This window comes from Neofelis nebulosa, chromosome 16 (genome assembly GCF_028018385.1).
Source record: "Neofelis nebulosa isolate mNeoNeb1 chromosome 16, mNeoNeb1.pri, whole genome shotgun sequence".
NCBI lineage: Eukaryota > Metazoa > Chordata > Mammalia > Carnivora > Felidae > Neofelis > Neofelis nebulosa.
Window position 1 is genome coordinate 25,016,054 of NC_080797.1, and position 19,788 is coordinate 25,035,841.

General features: G+C 52.1%; 1 protein-coding gene across 7 annotated transcripts in view; it reads right to left on the reverse strand.

The window, feature by feature from the left end:
- ARSG (arylsulfatase G) overlaps window positions 1–19,788 on the reverse strand; it is a 109,352-nt gene that overhangs the window by 39,213 nt on the left and 50,351 nt on the right. For 6 of the 7 annotated variants that reach the window (XR_009255101.1, XM_058704233.1, XM_058704234.1 and 3 more), the window contains exons 3-6: window positions 6,477–6,664; window positions 3,331–3,378; window positions 1,355–1,472; window positions 804–932 (exon numbers count right to left, since the gene is read on the reverse strand). Coding sequence is in view for 6 of the 7 variants with exons in the window: in XM_058704233.1 (XP_058560216.1) it covers window positions 804–932; window positions 1,355–1,472; window positions 3,331–3,378; window positions 6,477–6,664 (483 nt within the window). In the remaining variant the exon portion in view is untranslated. The remainder of the gene's footprint in view (window positions 1–803; window positions 933–1,354; window positions 1,473–3,330; window positions 3,379–6,476; window positions 6,665–19,788) is intronic. The other variant, XM_058704235.1, reaches the window with a different exon arrangement.

Genomic DNA, 19,788 nt, shown 5'->3' on the forward strand with positions numbered 1-19,788 from the left:
TATTTTTAAAGCAAGATTCTTTTTTTCTTTTAATGTTTATTTATTTTTGAGAGAGATAGAGAGACACAGGTGCAAGCAGGGGAGGGGCAGAGAGAGAGGGAGAGACAGAAAATCCCAAGCAGGCTCCGCCCTGTCAGTGCAGAGCCAGACGAGGGGCTCAAACTCATGAACTGGGAGATCATGACCTGAGCCGAAATCGAGAGTCGGGAGCTTAGTTGACTAAGCCCCAGGCGCCCCCACCTAAGCTCTCAGAGCCCGACTCCTCACCTGCAGCGCGCCCCTGCCCTCTGAAAGGGCCAAACAAGACAACAAATGGTTAGCACTTTGCACGTTGTGCGGCTTATTAGCAACTCCATAAACACCGAGGCCCTCTGCCCTGGCCGCCACGAGACCAGGAGAGAAGCCGAGAAACATGGAGAGAGAAAGGGTACCGAGAGCCATCTCCGGGAGGAACTCTGTCCCCATGGTGCAGATAAGCATCGGAAAGAGACGAAAATCCCTCATCACACTTTGGTGCAAACCCCGCCCCCCCTTACAAAAGCTTGGGGGACAAGGTGAGACTGGGGTCAATAGTCGTCAAGGGCCACAGTCTGTGAAAAAGAGGAAAAGGTTATGACTCTACTGGGCATCCTCATGCTAACGCCCATCGTTGGTGTCACGTGTTTTAGGTTTTTATGACCTTGTGGCAACTCCACCATCAGTTAAAATATCTCCCTTCCCCCCTCTCCCACTAAGCCACCCCCCCCTTTGCTTTTCTATTCGATTTAACATGGATTTAAAGGGGCCCGGCTGACATGTCATACCAAGTGTGACCACAGATGTGCCCCCCAAGCCGCAGCTGGTAAGGAGGGCAGCGACGAGACGTATCGCACTTCACTTCTCCCCCTGAGACGTGCACACGAAGCCACCTGGCGTCTTGTGGAAAGGGAGGCCTGGGATGGAGGGGTGGGCGTCTGAAATTCTGCTTTTCTAACAAGCACCCGGATGACTGCCACGCTGCTGGGCCAGCGACCACCCTTCGTGCAGCAAGTAGGCTCTAGACTCAGAGGGACCCAGACGGGGAACCAGTGTCTCTGCCTCTTACAGCTCCAGGGTGACCTGGGCAAGCGGGCCCTTCCCTGTACCTTCACTGGTTTCCTTACTTGCAAGGTCAGGATAAATACCCACCGCACGCAGTGGTCCCACGGCTTCCAGAGCCCGTGACAATTTCTCAATAAAAGGCCATTATTATGTTAACTATTGTGTTATTCATGAGCCAGCTAAGGCTTCCCTTCCCCGCCCCCTCCTGAGGGACTACACCCTTAGGACTTCACCTTGCTCTGGAGCCCACTCTCTGTTCCTTGGATCGGATTACCTTGACGGTCCGTCCCCGTCCCCCCGTGGACACGCTGGACAAGGAGGGTGGTTGTAGCCCGGGGTATCGGTGCAGCCCATGTCGTGGCTGTACGGGATTCCAAAGTAGTAATCAAAACCTGGAAGAGAAGCAATCGGTGAGCACCCCCACTTGGCTTCTGTGCTGTGAGCCTGCATTCTTACACCCAGGACAAAAATTTAATTTTCCATGATTTAATACTGCAGTGCTGTGGAGTATGTAATTAAAAGAGGATTTGATTAATATCCCTTTGTAGTATGCAAAGAAAACTCTTTGCTGGGTTCTGGCTGTAAGACTAGATTTGCAAAACATCTTGGGATTAGAGTTAACCCAGAGTGGGAGGAAGTGGAGAGAATTATTGAACACCTACCGTCCCAGTGCAGTTATGAACACACTCAGTAAGCATTTGATGAAAATCAAGTACATGCATGGTACTTCAAGGAATAAAAGAGACTGCCCTCAAGAGACTGAAGGGGAAGCAAGATATATAGATTAAACTGTAAGAGGTTGGGATGCGGGGAATGGAGAACGAGGACAGGGTACCAGGGAAGAGATACAAGAAGCAGGAGGCGATATGAGTAAACCTGGAGATAGGAAACAAGGCACCTCAGCATGCCCAAGTCGGCAGGCCTTTCCAGACTATCTGGTCCAGGGACACAAGTATATGGCAGGTGCTCTCGCTTCTCAGTCCCAATGGCAGACTCCACGAATCCAAGATGGCACCACTTCCTGCTGAGCAAGATCCACTCTCAGTATCCCTCATCACAGGAACTCCAGAAATACGCACTCAAGGTGTCGACACCCTGATCTGGTTCAACCTCCTCACTTGTCAAGGAGGAAGAAAGACCAAGTGGGAAAAGTAAGTTCTGCACTAATTTTTAGTCAGTGGAAAAGCCAGGTCCACACTTCCTTCACCTGCCGTTCTTAAAAAGCACATGTAGGAGATGCCATGGCAGCCCAACTGGAAAATGGGGCACAAGGGAAGAGAGGGGGAGGAAGGAGCACCGGAGAGGCGGAGGGAGTTGGAGAGGGTGCTCTCCCAGCGGGAGCCCGAGGCTGAAGGCTGGTTGCAGTCTGGTTCTCTGAAAGCCATTCTCCAAACGCAAAGATCTTCAGACACACATGTTCCCCCATGTCTAGGAGAGAACATTGCATGGAAATAGAGGGAGACATTGGGGCGGAGGAGGGGAGAAGTCTACAAAATAGAGAACCGTGTTCAAGGAGAAAGCCATCCATTTGTTTCTCCAATAGCAGGGTAGCAGAGAAGCGCATGCCAAGTAGCGACAGGGGAGAAGCCACGGAAGTTGACGTAATGATCAACCGCCTTGAAGAGAAAGTCCGAGGAGGACTCTCATATGAAATGGAAGAGGCAGGTCAGGGGGAGAGCAGAGGTAAAAACCACAACTTTGGAAAGCCATCGAAAATTCGGTGAATTGGACATTCAGAGAGCTTATCCGTCAGCACACTGACTTTAGGATCGTTGGCTCAGGCAGCTCGATCTTGGCCTATTCTCCAAGGCCCCGAGCGTCGGAAATCTGAGGCGGTGAACGGCTGCAGGAAGAAGGGAAGAGAGAGCATCTCCCATTTGGATTGATGATCTGCTTCTGTGAACCCTCGGGACAATTTGTACTTGCTATGACACTGGACATGTCTGGGCCTCACGGGGCCAAATGTTCCCTGAGACGTGGCCACAGATGGGCTCACGATGGGAAGGCCAGAAAGGGCAAGCAGACACCAAAGAGGGGGGTGTCCAGGAAAGATGCCACGCGAGAAGCGCATGACACCAAGGGGAGCCCTGGGTCCCCCAAATGCACCTAAGTGACCCTGTGAATAAAGATGTCCTAACTCGGGAGAGGTGTACCCCAGGCACAGGATGGCTTAAATGTTAATGGAATCCTTTTACACCAAGATCTTTACTTCCTGTTTCCCAGGTAACAAATTCCCCAAAGAATTCTTACCGCGGAAGTTGGGGTGGTAAGATCCATGGTGCCCGAGATGCCATTTGCCTGTAGGAAAGCAAGAGAGACTTTCAGACGAATCCCCATGGGCGCTCCCAGCGCCTTTGGGGAGCTGATCACATACTCAGCTCCCCATCAGTGCTGTCCTTTCCTGAGGATGAGCAAAGAGAGGCTGTAAATGCTGTGTGAAAGCCAAGCCTCGCTCTCTGGGACTGAGAGGGAGCCAGGATGAGTCAGGTTCTACCCAGGAAAGCACAGAGTGAAAAGGAAGACAAGCCTTTCCCAAGGGCCCAGAGAAGCCAGCAGGCTGAGCGTCTGCTCCTCTAAGAGCATTCAGTGCCCACAGTGACCCCATGTAGCCCACTGGACCTGCTCTACCCTCCTGCGCTGGGGCCCCTGCCGAAGCTCGGAGGACAGGTGCGCGCTCCAGACAGACTTGGAGATGCCTGGTTCCCTCCTGGTTTCATCATGCTCTCTGACCAACATCAGCAGCCTGCGGAGCCTGCACAGGGACCACCTCCCCACCCCCCACCCCGGCCTGCTGCTGCCCCAGTGAAGAGACCCTCATCACCTGGACAGCAAAGGAGGAAAATTCACGGCTGCGCCTTGCTCTGTAAATGCGTTTCTTTGCGGAGAATGACTGGGTGATGTGTGGCAAAAACTCTGACCACGTTTGAGCTTTCTGACCTGCTAATTCCGCTTTGAGAAGCAGGGATCGCAGGGAAACCAGCCACGGGGCAAGGGGCAGAGAACGCGGTACACAGATCTTAACAGCGGCGGCACCGAATGATGCACAAGGGAAAGAAAGAAACAGGCAACCGCAGGACTGTGGCTGAAGCAAGTTACTTTGCAAGGCCTCGATGAAATGCTACCAAACTCTCTTTTAGAGACAAATGCATGTAGCAAAAGGTAATAACCAGGGAATCTAGGTAAAGGGTACAGGGGTGTCTATTATTCCCTTTTTGCAATTGCTCTGTAGGTTTGAAAAAAAAAAATGTAACATAAGATAGAGGGGAAGTGGGTTAAGCACTCATGTGGAAGGCTTGGATGAAGCATCACGTAGAAATCCAAAATTATATTAAAATGTTTAAGCTGTTTCTAAGATTATTAAAATTCTAATAAATAGATAAAATGTATTACACAGAACTATAAAATAAGGGGCACCTTATAAAATAATATGGCTCAGTCGGTTAAGCGTCCGACTTTGGCTCCCGTCATGATCTCACGGTTCGTGAGTTCGAGCCCCGCATCGGGCTCTGTGCTGACAGCTCAGAGCCTGGAGCCTGCTTCGGATTGTGTGTCTCTCCCTCTCTCTCTGCCCCTCCCCCGTTCATGCTCTGTCTCTCTCTGTCTCAAAAATAAATAAACGTTAAAAAAAAATTTTTAAAAAACGTTAAAAGAAGAAATATAAGATATGAGGAAGGGGTTAAAAGGAGGACCTAGTGGTATCTGTACAAGACCCTAAACCAAGGTTAGAAGCAAAGCGTGGGTGGTGCCCACGGTCTTGAGATCGCTTCGGTGGGTTTTTTGTTTTTCCCACAAGCATGCTTACAGGGAACTCATAATCACAACACAATGTGGCCGAATATCCAGTCTCTAAGACGCCAAAGGTAGATCGGATGGGGAAGGGAGAGTTCATGTGCAATCAGTGGCTCACTGGGAGTTCAAAGGCATGAAGAGGGAAGGGCAAGCCACAGCAAACTCAGCTCAGGTACAGCCCAGCTGAGTCCCAGGGGCCAAACCCTTCCAGGCTGTGACCACGACAGGGATGCGTGTGATGGGGCCAATAAGGATACTCAGCCCCTCGTGGGAGCTTCAGGGTAATTATACCTCCGGCGTACGGGCAGGAAGGGATGGAAAAGGAGAGATCTTATAGCTCCTCCCCCCTGGGGCTCACCCACCTGGGACAATGAATGAATGCCACGCTCCAGTCTGACCTTCTGTAAAAGTATGTGGGGCTCCTCGATCCAGAGGAGAAGGTGGGGCCGACACCAGAAACCGGAGCCTCCTACAGGTTAACACGGGCGCTCCAGGCATCAAGAACACCCCCACAGGGACCCTCGCGGCCATCCTGTTTGTTGGAAACCCTCCCTTGCCACGTCGTATGAGAAGGGAGGCAGGAATCCCAGTGGACCCGGCTCTTGGAAAGTCAGAACAACAAGCACAGGCAGCCTAAGGGTGCTGTTGGGAGTGCTGCGTTGTCTTGGCCTCTGGAGGGAAGGCCAGAGGTGGAGCAAAGCATCGGAGCGAGGCTGGGCAGACACACCTGTCTAGATCCTCCCGCGACAGGGTGGGCGACACTGGACAGGTCTCTCCACCCGTCTGAAAGTCAATCTTCTAACGTACATCCTGGGGGAAATTATCATCTCACAAGGGATCTCCCTACCCTGATGCAAAGAAAAACTTAGCTCACTACCTGGCTACGTGTAGCACATGTTGAGTAAGAGGTGCCTACAGAAATTTAAGAAGAAAGGAAGCCACTGGATGGCGTGGCAGATGCCGCCGTTTGCCTACCTTACACCCATGCCCCCACTTGTCCTGCTAACAGAACTTCGGTTTTGTTCAGGGGATCGGAGAGCCGTGCCCATTGTAATCCTAACCCCAGTTTTCCCAGCCTTCCCTGCGGCAAGGTGTGGCCATAGAAATCCACCGAGAAGATTTAAGTGCTTTTCTGCCCGGAGGGAGGGGGAGTGTCTGAGAACAGATTTGCTCTCTCAGAAGAAGTGAATACAGGAGGCCACGGGAGGCTGGCACCTCCTCCCGTCTGTTTCTCCTTCCTTGAGGCCAAATTATGGTGAATGGTACTGAGCAGCTCTGTTGCAACCAAGAGGCAACAAGCGGCAGGACAAAAAGAGCAGAAAAAACAGAAATGGTTTCCTTGAGCCGCCCAGCCAATGAAAGCAATCACTCACCTCTAAGCTTGTTACCATGGGAGGAAAACAACTCCCTTGATGGTCTTAGTTCCCTGTTAGGTCTCCTCAGTTACTTACAGCTGAGAGCCTTCCTAGCATTGACAGCAGGAAATCAACAAAAAGCAGACATGAACAGAAGAGGGTAATGGCACGTTGGGGCTACCCAAACACAAAGCGGGCACCCCATAAGTGCTATGGGAGGTGGGGGTCCCGGCTGCGGAGCTCCAGGGTTACCTATCATCCCAGTGACATAGCCAGCGTGCCGCAGCACCTCAGCCAAGGTGGTCTCGTTGAGCGGAAGACCCCCCACGGAAGTGGCCGCAAAGTTGTGCGTGACTCCATTGCGAAGGCCGAGCCGTCCGGTGAGCAGGGAGGCCCTGGAGGGGGAGCACGTGGAGGCAGCTGCGTGGAAATCCACAAACCTGCACAGAAAGAAAGGGGATGGGGTCCCTCCATCCCCAGAAAGCCAAACCGAGAGAAACTCGATTCCCACCCAGTTCCCAGGATCCCAGGGCTGGGAAAAGCTCCAAGACCACCCAGTGAAGGGACAGGTTAGGAAAACGAAGGTCAGAAGGGTCGTGCAACTAGTTCAAGGTCACACAGCTAATTCAAATTGTCTTCATCCAGAATATTTAGTGGATCCTGTTGATCCTGTTTATCCCACATTTTGCATTCAGCCAGTCACTAAAATTTGTATCTCTAAAATCAATACCCGTGGACATTCCCAGGTGCTCCAAAACTTTGTGTCTTGCAACACGCACATCCCTAGCTGAGGTTGAAGGAGGCGGCCTCCTTGGTTTGGCTCTCGTACTGCGAGCAAGTGCCTTCCTTTCCACCGTCCATTGAGTGCTACAGTTTTTGCATTTCTGTGCTTTCTGTTGGTGATTTTGCTGTGTAAAATGGTCCCCAAGAGTAAGACTGAAGGGCTGCCTACCGCTTCCAAGTGCCAAAAGGCTGTGATGTGCCTCATGGAGAAAACACAAGTGTTAGACAAGCTTCATTCCGGAACGAGTTACCGTGCGGTCTGCCCTGAGCTCCGTGTTAACGAATCAAAAACCACAGTACACAAGACGTCTTTAAACAGAAACACACAAGGACAAAACAAGGTTCTGTAGTGATCTGTTGGCAAAAATGTAACCAGAGGCTCACGGGAGTCTAACTCTGCAGATCCCCTAGAAGCAATGGTTCGGTATCCCGCGATCCAGCGTTCACGGTGACTTTATAGAGTAACTATTGCCAATGACACGAATCGGCTGTATCTACTACACATTACTGGATGCCCAGCCTTTTTTTTTAGACATTGTGGAGAAATATAAAAGAAGTCTAGCCATTTTCTTGCCCTCAAGGAACGTGATTAAACTTCATGTCGCAACTGGCCACGTGGGTCTCCCGACGGGATTATGTGAAGTTGATATCATCAAGGATTCTTATCAAAAGCATTGAACCTGAACCTCATCATGCCTCTGGACCTAATTTCCAGGTTACAGGAAATACAGCTGACAGAACAGATTAACTGACACCACAAGGAAATCATCTTAACAAACCATCTGACAACATTCTACGACATTCCACCACAACTGGTGTAGTTCTTCAAAAAGTCAATATCCGAGCAAAAAGTGGCATAGTGGGGGATATTCTACACTAAAAGACACTAAAGAGACAACCCAAATGTAATACGTGACCCTTGGCTGGACTCCAGTTCAAACGTGCCAAGAGCACATTTGGGGGCTAATTAGGGAAACTCGATAGGAGCTGCCTGTAAGATGCCATGGGGGGGATCGTTGTCCATTTTCTGGATTACAGCCACGTAGAGGAATGTTTTTGTTCTTTTTTTTCTTCCGGTTGTATTGGCATATAACATTGTATTCACTGAAGGCGTACAACATAACGATTTGGCACATGTATTTACTGGGAAACGATACCCACAATAAGTCTGGTGAACAGACCGCACTTCACACATAGCTACCCTTTGTGTGTGTGCGTGATGAGAATTTTTAAGATCTGCTCTCTTCTCAACTTTCAGACGCACAAGACAGTGTTGTTAATTATAGTCACCGTGCTGTGAGTTCCGTGCCTTAGAGCTTATTTATCTCATGACTGGAAGTTTGCACCTTTGGACCCCTTCACCCATTTCCCCCACCCCTACCCCTGGCAACGACCACTCTGTTCTCTGCATCTAGAACTTCTTTTTTTTTTTTTTTTTTTTTAGATTCCACATATAAGTGAGATCATATAATATTTGTCTTTGTCTCACTCCTTTTACCTAGCATGATGTCTACAAGGTCCACCCACGTTGTCAAAATGGCAGATTTCTTTCTTTTACAGCTAAATAATCTTCCATTGTCTATTACATAATACAAAAATAGACATTTTTATTACATTTAGAATATATTTTTACTACGTTCAGAAAGATTTTAGGGGCCCACTTGGTTAAGCTCAGTTGGTTAAGCATCAGACTCTTGATTTTGGCTCCCGTCATAATCTCACAGTTCATGAGATCAAACCCCACGTCGGGGCTCTGGGCTGACAGGGAGAGGGAGGGGCCTGCTTGGTATTCTTTCTCTCTCCCTATGTCTCTGCCCCTCCCTGACTCATGCATGCACGCGTGTACATTCTTTCTCAAAATAAATAAACTTAAAAAAAAAAAGAAAGTTTTTATTACATTAAGAATGCTGGTATTCTTTTTTTTTTTTGAGACAGAGAGAGACAGACAGAGCGTGAGTGGGGGAGGGGCAGAGAGAGAGGCAGACACAGAATCCGAAGCAGGCTCCGGGCTCTGAGCTGTCAGCACAGAGCCCAGTATGGGGCTGCAACTCACGAACTGTGAGATCATGACTTGAGCCGAAGTCAGATGCTTAACTGAGGCGCCCCAAGAATGTTTTTATTCTTTTTTTTTTAATTTTTTTTTTCAACGTTTTTTATTTATTTTTGGGACAGAGAGAGACAGAGCATGAACGGGGGAGGGGCAGAGAGAAAGGGAGACACAGAATCGGAAGCAGGCTCCAGGCTCCGAGCCATCGGCCCAGAGCCCGACGCGGGGCTCGAACTCACGGACCGCGAGATTGTGACCTGGCTGAAGTCGGACGCTTAACCGACTGCGCCACCCAGGCGCCCCAAGAATGTTTTTATTCTTGAGAGATGTATGCTATAGTGTTTATAATAAAAGAGCATAATATCTACACCCTTCGAATGACTCAAAAAAAACCCCACCTTCTTTATAGGGAGAGCGAGTACAAATACAAATGGCAAAATGCTAATAACAATTGAGTATACTGTCCTTTTCATTTTCCTTTATACTGAAGATTTTTAATATTAAGACTTAATATTTAATATTTAATATTAAAAGTTTCAAAAGGATGACAATCTGGAGTCTGGAATGAGCAGAGCTGTGACAGGATGGGTGGTCAGGCTGGCCAGGAGCGCAGGGAGGACAGGTGGCTTAAAGGTCAGGTAAGGACCTCAGAACCCTGTGCATCCAGGCTTCTGGGAGCCCGGAGGGCGAACTCAGCCATGCTGGGCAGAGCGAAGCCCAAGGTCCTGGGGTGGATAAGGGACTGGCCCACAGGCGCCAGGTCAGCAGAGCAAAGCCGGGCTCAGCGCCTCTCTCCTCCTCTCCACGTATGACCCGTCCTCGCCTAGGGGCCGGGGGGAGGGGGGTGGGGGGCCTTTAAAAGTGCTCCTCTGACCACTGCTTAATACTCTAAAACGATTGCCTGGTGTGCCCTGAAAGCCCGCTCCCTCGCAGTCCACCTTTCGGGCCTCTCCCTCCCTGCCTCCCTCGGGCTCCAGCACAGGGGGCTTCTGGGTCTTTTTTAGGATCTGCAGATTGCCAGCTCCTTCCCAAGGTCGGCCTGCACCTGGCACGCTCACCCAGACCTTTGCGTGGCCCATCCTCCCCGTTCAGTTTTCCCGCAAGGGGGCCTCCGCTGCCCTCTCATCAGGCACCCTGAGTGCATAGTTGGTAACACTGATCCCAACCCGAATTACCCGGTTTATTTTTATGTCCTTTCTTTCTGGGCCAACTTCCCTCCATGCAAGCTCCCTGGGAGGAAGGCTTTGCCTGTCGCTCACCGCTTATCTCGGGCTCCTAAAACTGGGCTCTACAAATACAGGGTGGAGGGTCTTCTGGGATGAGCACTGGGTGTTGTATGGAAACCAATTTGACAATAAATTTCATATATTGAAAAAAAAACAAACAAACAAACACAGGGTGGAGGGGAGGAAGGAGGACGGGGAGGAGGGAGGAGACGGGAAGAGAAGAGTCTTTCCTTCCCAACAACTTCATTGAAAATGTAACCCAACCTCGGGGCCCCTGGGTGGCTCAGTCGGTTGAGCACCGACTTCGGCTCAGGTCATGATCTCATGGCCCGTGAGTTCGAGCCCCGCGTAGGGCCTGGAGCCTGCTTCGAATTCTTTGTCTTCTTCTCTCTCTGCCCCTCTCCCACTCAGGCTCTGTTTCTCTCTCAAAAATGAATATATGTTAAAAAAAATTTTTTTTAAATAGAAAATGTAACCAAACCTCAAATTAACCATTACTGGGAAGTGGGGGGTGGGGTGGGATGTCACCAAAAGTGGCACCTTCCCAACAGTTTTAAAGATAACATGCTGACGTGGAGTTTGCTCATCGAAGTGTCACGAAGAGATGTGACATCAGGGACCCATGTGAAAGCAGGGGATGAGGTCACAGAGAGCAGTCACGTTTAAACACTCCTCCCCCACACGCCAGAGTCTGGGTCAGCACCTGCCACCTGCACTATAGCCTCAGGTCTCCGCCATAACCCCAGACCTGGACGGCGGTGGTCCCCAAACCCAGTGACAGCAGCTCTAGACCAGGACCGGCCATCTACCCAGGCAGTCCTCCTGCCCGGGGCAGTACTTGCTCAGGGGCTTAGACCAGCCTGGGGACAGTTCCTTGTTTTCTGTGCCCCCGCAGAGGCCAGCCTGGGGCAAGAAAATGGGGAAATGCGTACAAATCCCTGCCTCTCACTCAGATCCAGCAATTCGGTCAGAAGACTTGGGGCAGAGAGGGTTAAAACAGGGTTTAGAAGGGACTCCACCTGGGGCGCCTGGGTGGCTCAGTCAGTGTGGGCTAAGAGTCATGACTTCAGGTCATGATCTCAAGGTTTGTGCGTTTGAGCCCCGCATCAGGCTCTCTGCTGTCGACGCGGAGCCTGCTTGTCCCCCTCTCTCTCTCTGCCCCTCCCTGCTTGCGTGCCCTGTCTCTTAAAAATAAATAAAACATTTGGGGCGCCTGGGTGGCTCAGTCGGTTGAGCGTCCGACTTCAGCTCAGGTCACGATCTCGCGGTCCGTGAGTTCGAGCCCCGCGTCAGGCTCTGGGCAGATGGCTCAGAGCCTGGAGCCTGTTTCCGATTCTGTGTCTCCCTCTCTCTCTGCCCCTCCCCCGTTCATGCTCTGTCTCTCTCTGTCTCAAAAATAAATAAACGTTAAAAAAAAAAAAATTTTTTTTAAATAAATAAATAAATAAATAAAACATTTAAAAATAAATAAAGGGACTCCACCTGCAGCCTCTCTCCCCCCTACGAGGACCAACTGTACTAAAGAGAAAGCCCTTACGAGTCTATAATGTTTTCACGTCCCTCGTCCCTCAGAGACACCCTCCGGAGCGACCCCCCAGCCTGGGTACAGCCAGCAGGGCCCTGAACACCCTGCCCTTCGCCATGACCTTGGCATTTGCAGAGGTGCTGGCCCTAAAGAGCAGTGAGGTCTGCAACCCCGCCAGCAACACGGTGGTTTCCCCTTTTCTTGTTTCTTTCCTTTTTTCTCCATCTTTTAAAAAAATATTACACTCAAGCCTAGGGGCGTCTGGTGGTTCCCTAGGTTAAGCGTCCGACTCTTAGTTTGGGCTCAGGTCAGGATCTCACAGTTCATGGGATCGAGCCCTGAGTCAGCCTCTCTGCTGTCAGCGTGGAGTCTGCTTTGGATCCTCTAGTCTCCCTCCTCTGCCCCTCCTCTTCCTGTTCTCTCTCTTTCTCAAAAATAAATAAACATCGGGGTGCCTGGCTGGCTCGGTAGGTTAAGCGTCCAACTTCAGCTCAGGTCATGACCTTGTGGTCCATGAGTTCGAGCTCCGCGTCGGGCTCTGGGCTGATGGCTCAGAGCCTAGAGCCTGCTTCCGATTCTGTGTCTCCCTCTCTCTCTGCCCCTCCCCTACTCATGCTCTGTCTCTCTCTGTCTCAAAAATAAATAAAACATTAAAAAAAAAATTTTTAACGTACTAATTGTCACTGAATTGTTCGCTTTAAAATGGTTCATTTTAGGTCATGTGAATTTCACTTCAATTAAAAAAAAAAAAAAAAAAACCCAAATCTTACAGACTAAGAGGAAAACGCCTGAAGAGAATGTCTCAGGTAGGAGAAAAGGCCCCTTAAGCTGGCTGTCAGATCTGTAGTTCTTCGGATGAGAAAATACTCATTTAACGTTTTATTTATTTTTGAGAGAGAGAAAAAGAGAGAGAGAGAGAAAGTGGGGGAGGGGCAGAGAGAGAGGCAGACACAGAATCTGAAACAGGCTCCAGGCTCTGAGCCGTCAGCCCAGAGCCCGATGGGGGCTCGAACCCACAAACCGTGAGATCATGACCTGAGCCGAAGTCGGACGCTCAACCGACTGGGCCACCCAGGCTCCCGGAGAAAATACTCATTCAAAACCAAGGTGGTGATCTATCATTTCTTTCCTTTTATTCCCAAGATACCGGCAAGCGGCAAGCCGGGGCAGCTCTGTTAGGTGCTAAGGAAGCAAAGGTACAGTCTCTGTCCTCGATGACCTTACAGTTTACTTTCTGAACAAAAGCCTTATGAGGTCATTTCTACTTCACTAGGGATGGTCATAAGCACATACTTAGCGCTAACTGTGGACATGGCCCTTTACGTGTGTTAACTTGTCTAACACAGCAGCCTGTAGGATGTGTATTGTAAGGACTCCCGTTACAGATGGGGAAACTGAGGCAGTGGGACACGGGAGAGACACAGCGTGTCCCCAGGCACTCTGCTCCACCCCTGCCCTCAGCCTTACACCACGAAGCCAGGTATCCAAGGGCGGTCTTCCAACTCACGCCCGTCCAACTCCAAACCCCATGCGTGTGCCGTTTAACCACACTGTCCCCGCTAGGAACTCTAGAGCTTGCCTGCATAGCCAAAGGGAAGGGGCCGGGAGACACCCCCTCCACAGTGGGCGGAGGAGACGGAGTGAGCTTCTTACGCAGAAAGGAAACGTGCCCGGCCCCCCCCCCGCCCAGACCCAGGGTGAGGGAGGCGGCACAGGGTGTTGGCACAAGACGAGGCTTTGAGGCTTCATCATCCGAAGACTGGCATGGCTCACGCAGGCATGTGCGCACAGGCACACCCGTGTCAAAATGCAGCTGACAGAATTGCTAACGGGGCCTCAGAGGAGCTTCTGGAGAAAAGATGACAAAACCCTGATGTGATCGATCGATTCGGGTTTGGCCCGGGAGTTTCCAGTCCTGATAACCTTCCAGAGAAACACCAGGCACCTGAACGTCTGGTCTCACCCGAGTCCTGCCTGGAAACGGGAGGCCGCGTGCGACAGCCATGGTTCCGGGAACTGGTGCTTCTGGAAAGAACAGTTCTCCACTGGGTTTCCCCCGCTCCAGGCACCCTTGGCCCACACCAGCTGGTTCCCACAGCCTCCGCCCCACAGAGTTCACCCAGGAGATGGGGTAATTCCCTAACGCCGTGTTTCAAGGCAACAAGTGGCACAGAAGGGACATCACGAGGGAGCCGTGAGAGCCCGAAGAGGTGCAGGCCCAGCCCTGCAGCTGCTCTGGGGAGCAGGTTGCGGGCTGCCTTCATCCGACAGAACGAGGGCACGGAAGGTCTGTGCCCCAACACGCACGGCCAGCTCCACGGCGAGGCGGCTGTCTGTCTCGGGGAGCCCAGGAGGAAGCATGTGCAACTCCCCTGTGTGCGCATCTCCGGGACTCCTCCAAAGCATCCCCACCTGCCAGACATCCTGGGGCCACAGAGGTCCTGGGTGTTGGGGGGGCAGTCGGTAGCCCCCACTCTTAGAATCCCAAACCAGGTTGCACCTCGCAGATCACGCTTTTGCTCCCAAGACAAACGATCATCTCTACCCAGCCTATCCTGCCCTCCTCCCCGAGTTGGAAGGTGCAGGACGCTCCCCGCTCACCGTCCTCACCGCCCCTTGCGATAATCCGTACCCCTCGCGGCAAACGCTTCCAAAGCACTCACTACACCCCAGGCACTCGACGCACTTTGGGTCCAGAGCGTCTGCTGCCCCGGGACTCATTCTGGGTTGAATGTGCACATTCCGGAAGCTCTGTACGGGCTGGCCCAAGCCTGTGGGTGTCAGCTCTTTCCCACAACAGAACCAGCTGCACAGTTTGCAGGGCCCTGTGCAAAAGAAGACGAGGGAGCCCTTGTTGGAAATGGACCAGGCATTTCAAGACGGCAACGAGAGAGAGAGCTTTCAACCAAGCGAGGGGCCCTCGGAAAGCACGGAGCCCCGTGTGGCTGCACGGGTCACCCGCCCACACGGCCGGCCCCGCCCAGCAGCGTCGGTTCCGTCTCGAACCCCCGTCCCCTCTCGGGCCACTGGGCTTCCCAGAGCAAGAAGAGAAAGGCCCACTGGCCTCGGGCCCCAAACATCGCTCCCATGTACCACGCGGTGGTTTGTCTGCCAGTCTCTGCAAGTTTATCCGGTTCTGCTCCAGATTCATCCCTGCACACCCGCTCTCCCCTTCCAGTGTCCCCTATCTCAGTGAACAGCACCGCCTCCCACTCAGTCACTTGGTCCAAACGCCTCACCCCGATTCCTCTCTTCCCCTCCCCCTCCACAGCCAAAGTACTAGCACATTCTTGAAAAGACCCTTCTTCCAACCATACCCAGAATCGACCCATTTCTCTCCACCTACCTGCTAACATCCTAGTCCAGGCTTCTATCATCCTGCACCCAGACCACTACCATGGTCTGTATTGTCTTCCCCAGGGCCACCGTGTTGTATAACCCCAGGGGGTGCCATTCACACTGCTGTCCGGAGTTGAGCAGCGCACAATCTGTCCAGCTGTATGTGGGAACCCTGTTCCCCGCTTCCATTCCTGCCCTCAATTCTCCCTCCCCCTCTCTCCCCCAGGGGGCAGCTGAAGTAATCTCAAAACCTGTTTATCGACTAACATTAATTCCTGGCTGGAAACCCTCTCGCGGGCTCTCATCGCAGTCTAAGTAGATCCAAAGTCATTTTCGTGGTCTGCAGGCCCTCCATCGGAGCTGCCCAGCCTGAAGCTGGAGCACACAGAAAGGGCCAAACGGGCCCCAGTTTTCCAAGATCGGGTTCCTCTCGGCCCCAGGGGCAGCCCGGTGGGGCCCCGGGGCAACTGGAGGCCCCAGGGCAGTCTTACCCCAGCTGTGTGCACCATTCTAGGGAAAGCACTCCCCCGAGAGCACATGGAGACAGTCCTTGGGGTAGGGTGCCAGGATTGTCACCTCTAACTGCCCAGGAGCCTCGCTGGAGTTCCGCTAACCACAGCAGAGCTTGCTGGGGGAGCTCAGGGAGGAACCCATAGTCCTTTCCAGCAAGTAGCTCACACTTCGGAGTGTCAAGACATGTGGGTAAGAAGACAAAATAAGACGGGCCCCATCTGAGAAGTACAAAGAAAAGTGCTGTGGGAGGCAGAGGGAGAGTGATAGGAAGGGTTTGTTTGGACAAACGAAGCTGGGTTCAATCCCAGCCTCCCCCCCACCGCTCTGGTGTGAGACTAGACAGGTAACGGCATCTAGGCCTCAGTATCTTCCTCTGCAAAACGGGCCTAACACACCTACTTCCCCAGCTCATTTGAGGGATTCAGTGGGACGATGTGCACAAACCACCTAGCAGAGCTCCAGGTGGAGAGTAGGCTTTTGCAAACTTGTGGTAGTCAAGGTAATTCGTGTCCTCATTCGCTACATGGGGAGGCAGAGGGCGCCCCAGGCAGGTAGGATAGCACGGAAGCTGGGAACCAATGGGCGGGATTCCAGGCCGCTTGGCTGCTGTTGCCACCATGCAGGCATCAGGCTCACTGCCACAGGTTATGGCACACGTCACCTCGGCCTCGATGGGCACAGAACCAAGCTCAGAGTCCTTTCTCCGAGACCTCACGTCTGCCTCCCTCCCAGTAAACCCGGCTGGAAACTGAGGCATCACCTTCCAGTCTGTCTCCCACCTCCCCCTCTTTCAGCAGCTCCCATTCCAAACGATGCCACCCAAGATCACTATGGCTGTTGTCCCTCGTCCGAACCACTTCAGTGACCTTCCAAGATGCCGGGCTCGCTCTCTCCAGCCCATGCTAACATGTCAGTGGGTCATGCTGTCCCCGGACCCCAAGTCTTCAGTGACTTCCTTCTGTGTGGCCACCATAACCCCCCATGCTCTGGCTCAACCCACTTCTTCAGGCTTCTGACTCATCGCTGCCCGATGTGGGTTGAATCGTGTCCCCCAAAAAGGCACGTTGAAGTTCTAACCCCCGAGCCCCAGAAAGTGACCTCATTGGATGGTTACTCTGAAGATGTAGTTAGTTAAGGTGAGATCATGCTGGATTAGGGTGAATCCTTAACCTCACGTAACTGGTATCCTTATAAGAGGGGGAGAGAGGGGTGTCTGGGTGGCTCAGTCGGTTGAGTGTCTGACTTCGGCTCAGGTCGTGATCTCACAGTTGGTGAGTTCGAGCCCTGCTTCGGGCTCTGTGCTGACGGCTCAGAGCCTGGAGCCTGCTTTGGATTCTGTGTCTCCCTCTCTCTCTCTCTCTCTGCTCCTTCCCTGCTCAAACTCTGTCTTTCTCTCAAAAATAAAGATTTAAAAAAAAATTTAAAAAGAAGGGGAGAGAGACCAAGAGGAAAACACCACGTGAAGACACAGCCACACAGAGGGAAGGTGGTCACGTGATGACAAAGGCAAGGGTTGGAGTTCTTGCCACAAGCTGAGGAAAGCCTGGGGCTCCCAGAAGCTGGAAGAGGCGAGGAAGAAAATCATCCTAGAACCTGAGGGAGGGGGGGGCATGGCTCTGTCGGCACCTTCATGTTTCCCTCCCGGCCTCCGGAACTGTGAGAGAATACATTCCTGTTGTTTTGGTTTTTTTTTTATTTAATTTTCTTTAAAAAAAAAAATTTTTTTTTAACGTTTATTTATTTTTGAGACAGAGAGAGACAGAGCATGAACAGGGGAGGGTCAGAGAGAGGGAGACACAGAATCCGAAACAGGCTCCAGGCTCTGAGCCGTCAACACAGAGCCCGACGCGGGGCTCAAACTCACGGACCGCGAGATCATGACCTGAGCCGAAGTCGGATGCTTAACCGACTGAGCCACCCAGGCACCCCTTTAATTTAATTTTCTAAATATCTATTCGTTTTTTGAGAGAGGGAGGGAGGGCGTGGTTGGGGGAGGGGCAAAGACAGAGTGGGGCACAGAGGATCCGAAACAGGCTCTGTGGAGACAGCAGTGAGCCCTGTGTGGGGCTTGAACTCCCGAACCGTGAGATCATGACCTGAGCCGAAGTTGGACACTGAACCGACTGAGCCACCCAGGTGCCCCAAATTCCTGTTGTTTAAAACCGTCCAGGGGCGCCTGGGTGGCTCAGTCGGTTGAGCGTCCGACTTCGGCTCAGGTCATGATCTCACGGTCCGTGAGTTCGAGCCCCGCGTCGGGCTCTGTGCTGACAGCTCGGAGCCTGAAGCCTGTTTCAGATTCTGTGTCTCCTTCTCTCTCTGACCCTCCCCCATTCACGCTCTGTCTCTCTCTGTCCCCAAAATAAATAAACTTAAAAAAAATTAAAAAAAAAAAATAAATAAAGCCGTCCGGTTTGTCGCACTTGGTTATGGCCGCGCGAGGACGTGAACACATCACCCCATGAAGCCCCGGGACGTCTGGCATCCCTCCCCGCCTCACGTCCCACACGCACCTCTCCAACCCAGCACCTCGACTTCCCGCGCCTCGGCCCAGAGAGCCTGCCCTGTCCTCTTGCCCGTCCACATGCCCACCTATCCTCCGCGAGCCAGCACTGGCACCATTTTGCCTCCCCCACCCCACCCCCGGAAGGATGAGCCTGGACTTTGACTTCCGGAGCCCGTGAAACTTCCTTGCGGCCTTTTCGTGTCTGAACGTAGACGTTCGTCTAACAGCGTCTGTGCCCCATACCCCACCCACCCCACCATGGGCACAAGACCCTGCCGTGGGCTAAGCAGAGTAACACCACCTCTCGTCCCTCATCCTCGAGGACCATGACCCAGGCAGGGCTAGTCAGAATCCAACCTGGAACTTTCTGAACCAGACAGTAAGGAATAGCTCTCTCGTTCCCTTTGAACCTCAAACCATGAGAACGGAGGCAAGAGCCACATCTCCCATCATATGGAGGAGCCTGGAAGAATCTACCCGTTGGCTCAGAAGCCCAGCACGGGACAGAACCTCTGCAGAGGTTAAGTTGATGAGCGAAAGCTATGCCCCTTATGTGCGTGGGCCGGCTGAGCAGTGTTGCTGCCTCTTATGACCAGAGAGTCCTGGCTATCACAGTGTGGGTGTAATAGGATAGGAGCCCAGAATATTCCAGTGAGCAACATGAAGCCCTGCCCTCCAGTTGCCCAAAGTTCAGGAAGGGAGGTGGATAATCCCAGCGTGCGAGAGAGCTCTGTGAACACTAGGCACAGGGTGTTCCGAAAGCACACAAGGAGGGCGTACATGTGTGCCGGTGAAGCGAGTGCGTCTCAAAAGAAGCCACGTGTGTGCTGAGGCTTAAAGTATAAATAGGCGTTAACTTTGTTTACGTGTGTCTTATCGTAATAAAAATAGCTGCCGTTTATCAAGCGACTGCCACCCTAGTCATATCACGTATATGAGTTCAAATCACTGGGATTCCCCGTTTTACAGATAAGGGAGGTGAGGCAGAGAGAGTTTAAGTCGCTTCCCAAGACCATACGGCTAGCATTGAGGGGGGGGATGCACCGTGCCCTGTCCAATCACCGTGCTGTACGGAAGACTGTAGACCCCTATATTTGGGAAATGACAGAGCTAGAACTTCCACCCGGGCCTGCCCACCCAAAATCCCATGCTCTTTGAAGTCCCTTTCCATCTGAGAGAAGGCTGGCTGGAGCTGGGCCAATCCAGAGGTTGGTAAGGTAAACGCAGAGGGAATTACCTTTAGCTAGGTGACTAGTCTTGGGCTACGGACGTCCCGAGGCTCACCCCTGGTGGTGCCGGCCCCAGGAGCCTGACTCACACCCATGCAAACCATGTGAGCCTAAGAGAGACATCAGAATGCCTGTCTCCCAAATGACTGCCAGGGGTCAGCTCAGGAACCAAAGCGTCAGCGTGGTCAACAAGCTTTCTTCTTGGGCATGAATTACAGGGGAAATCAGAATGCAAAGCTTGTCTTGATGAGTGTGGAGTTAATTAATGCTAAGAGAATTCCAATGGACCATGGAAAAGATCCTTCAGACTGAGCTTTGCCAGTGGGTCTGGGAGGCAAGGGGGCTTTGTTGCCCACCATCGTCTTCTTCCCTGGCGCTATGGACTGAACGTTTGTGCTG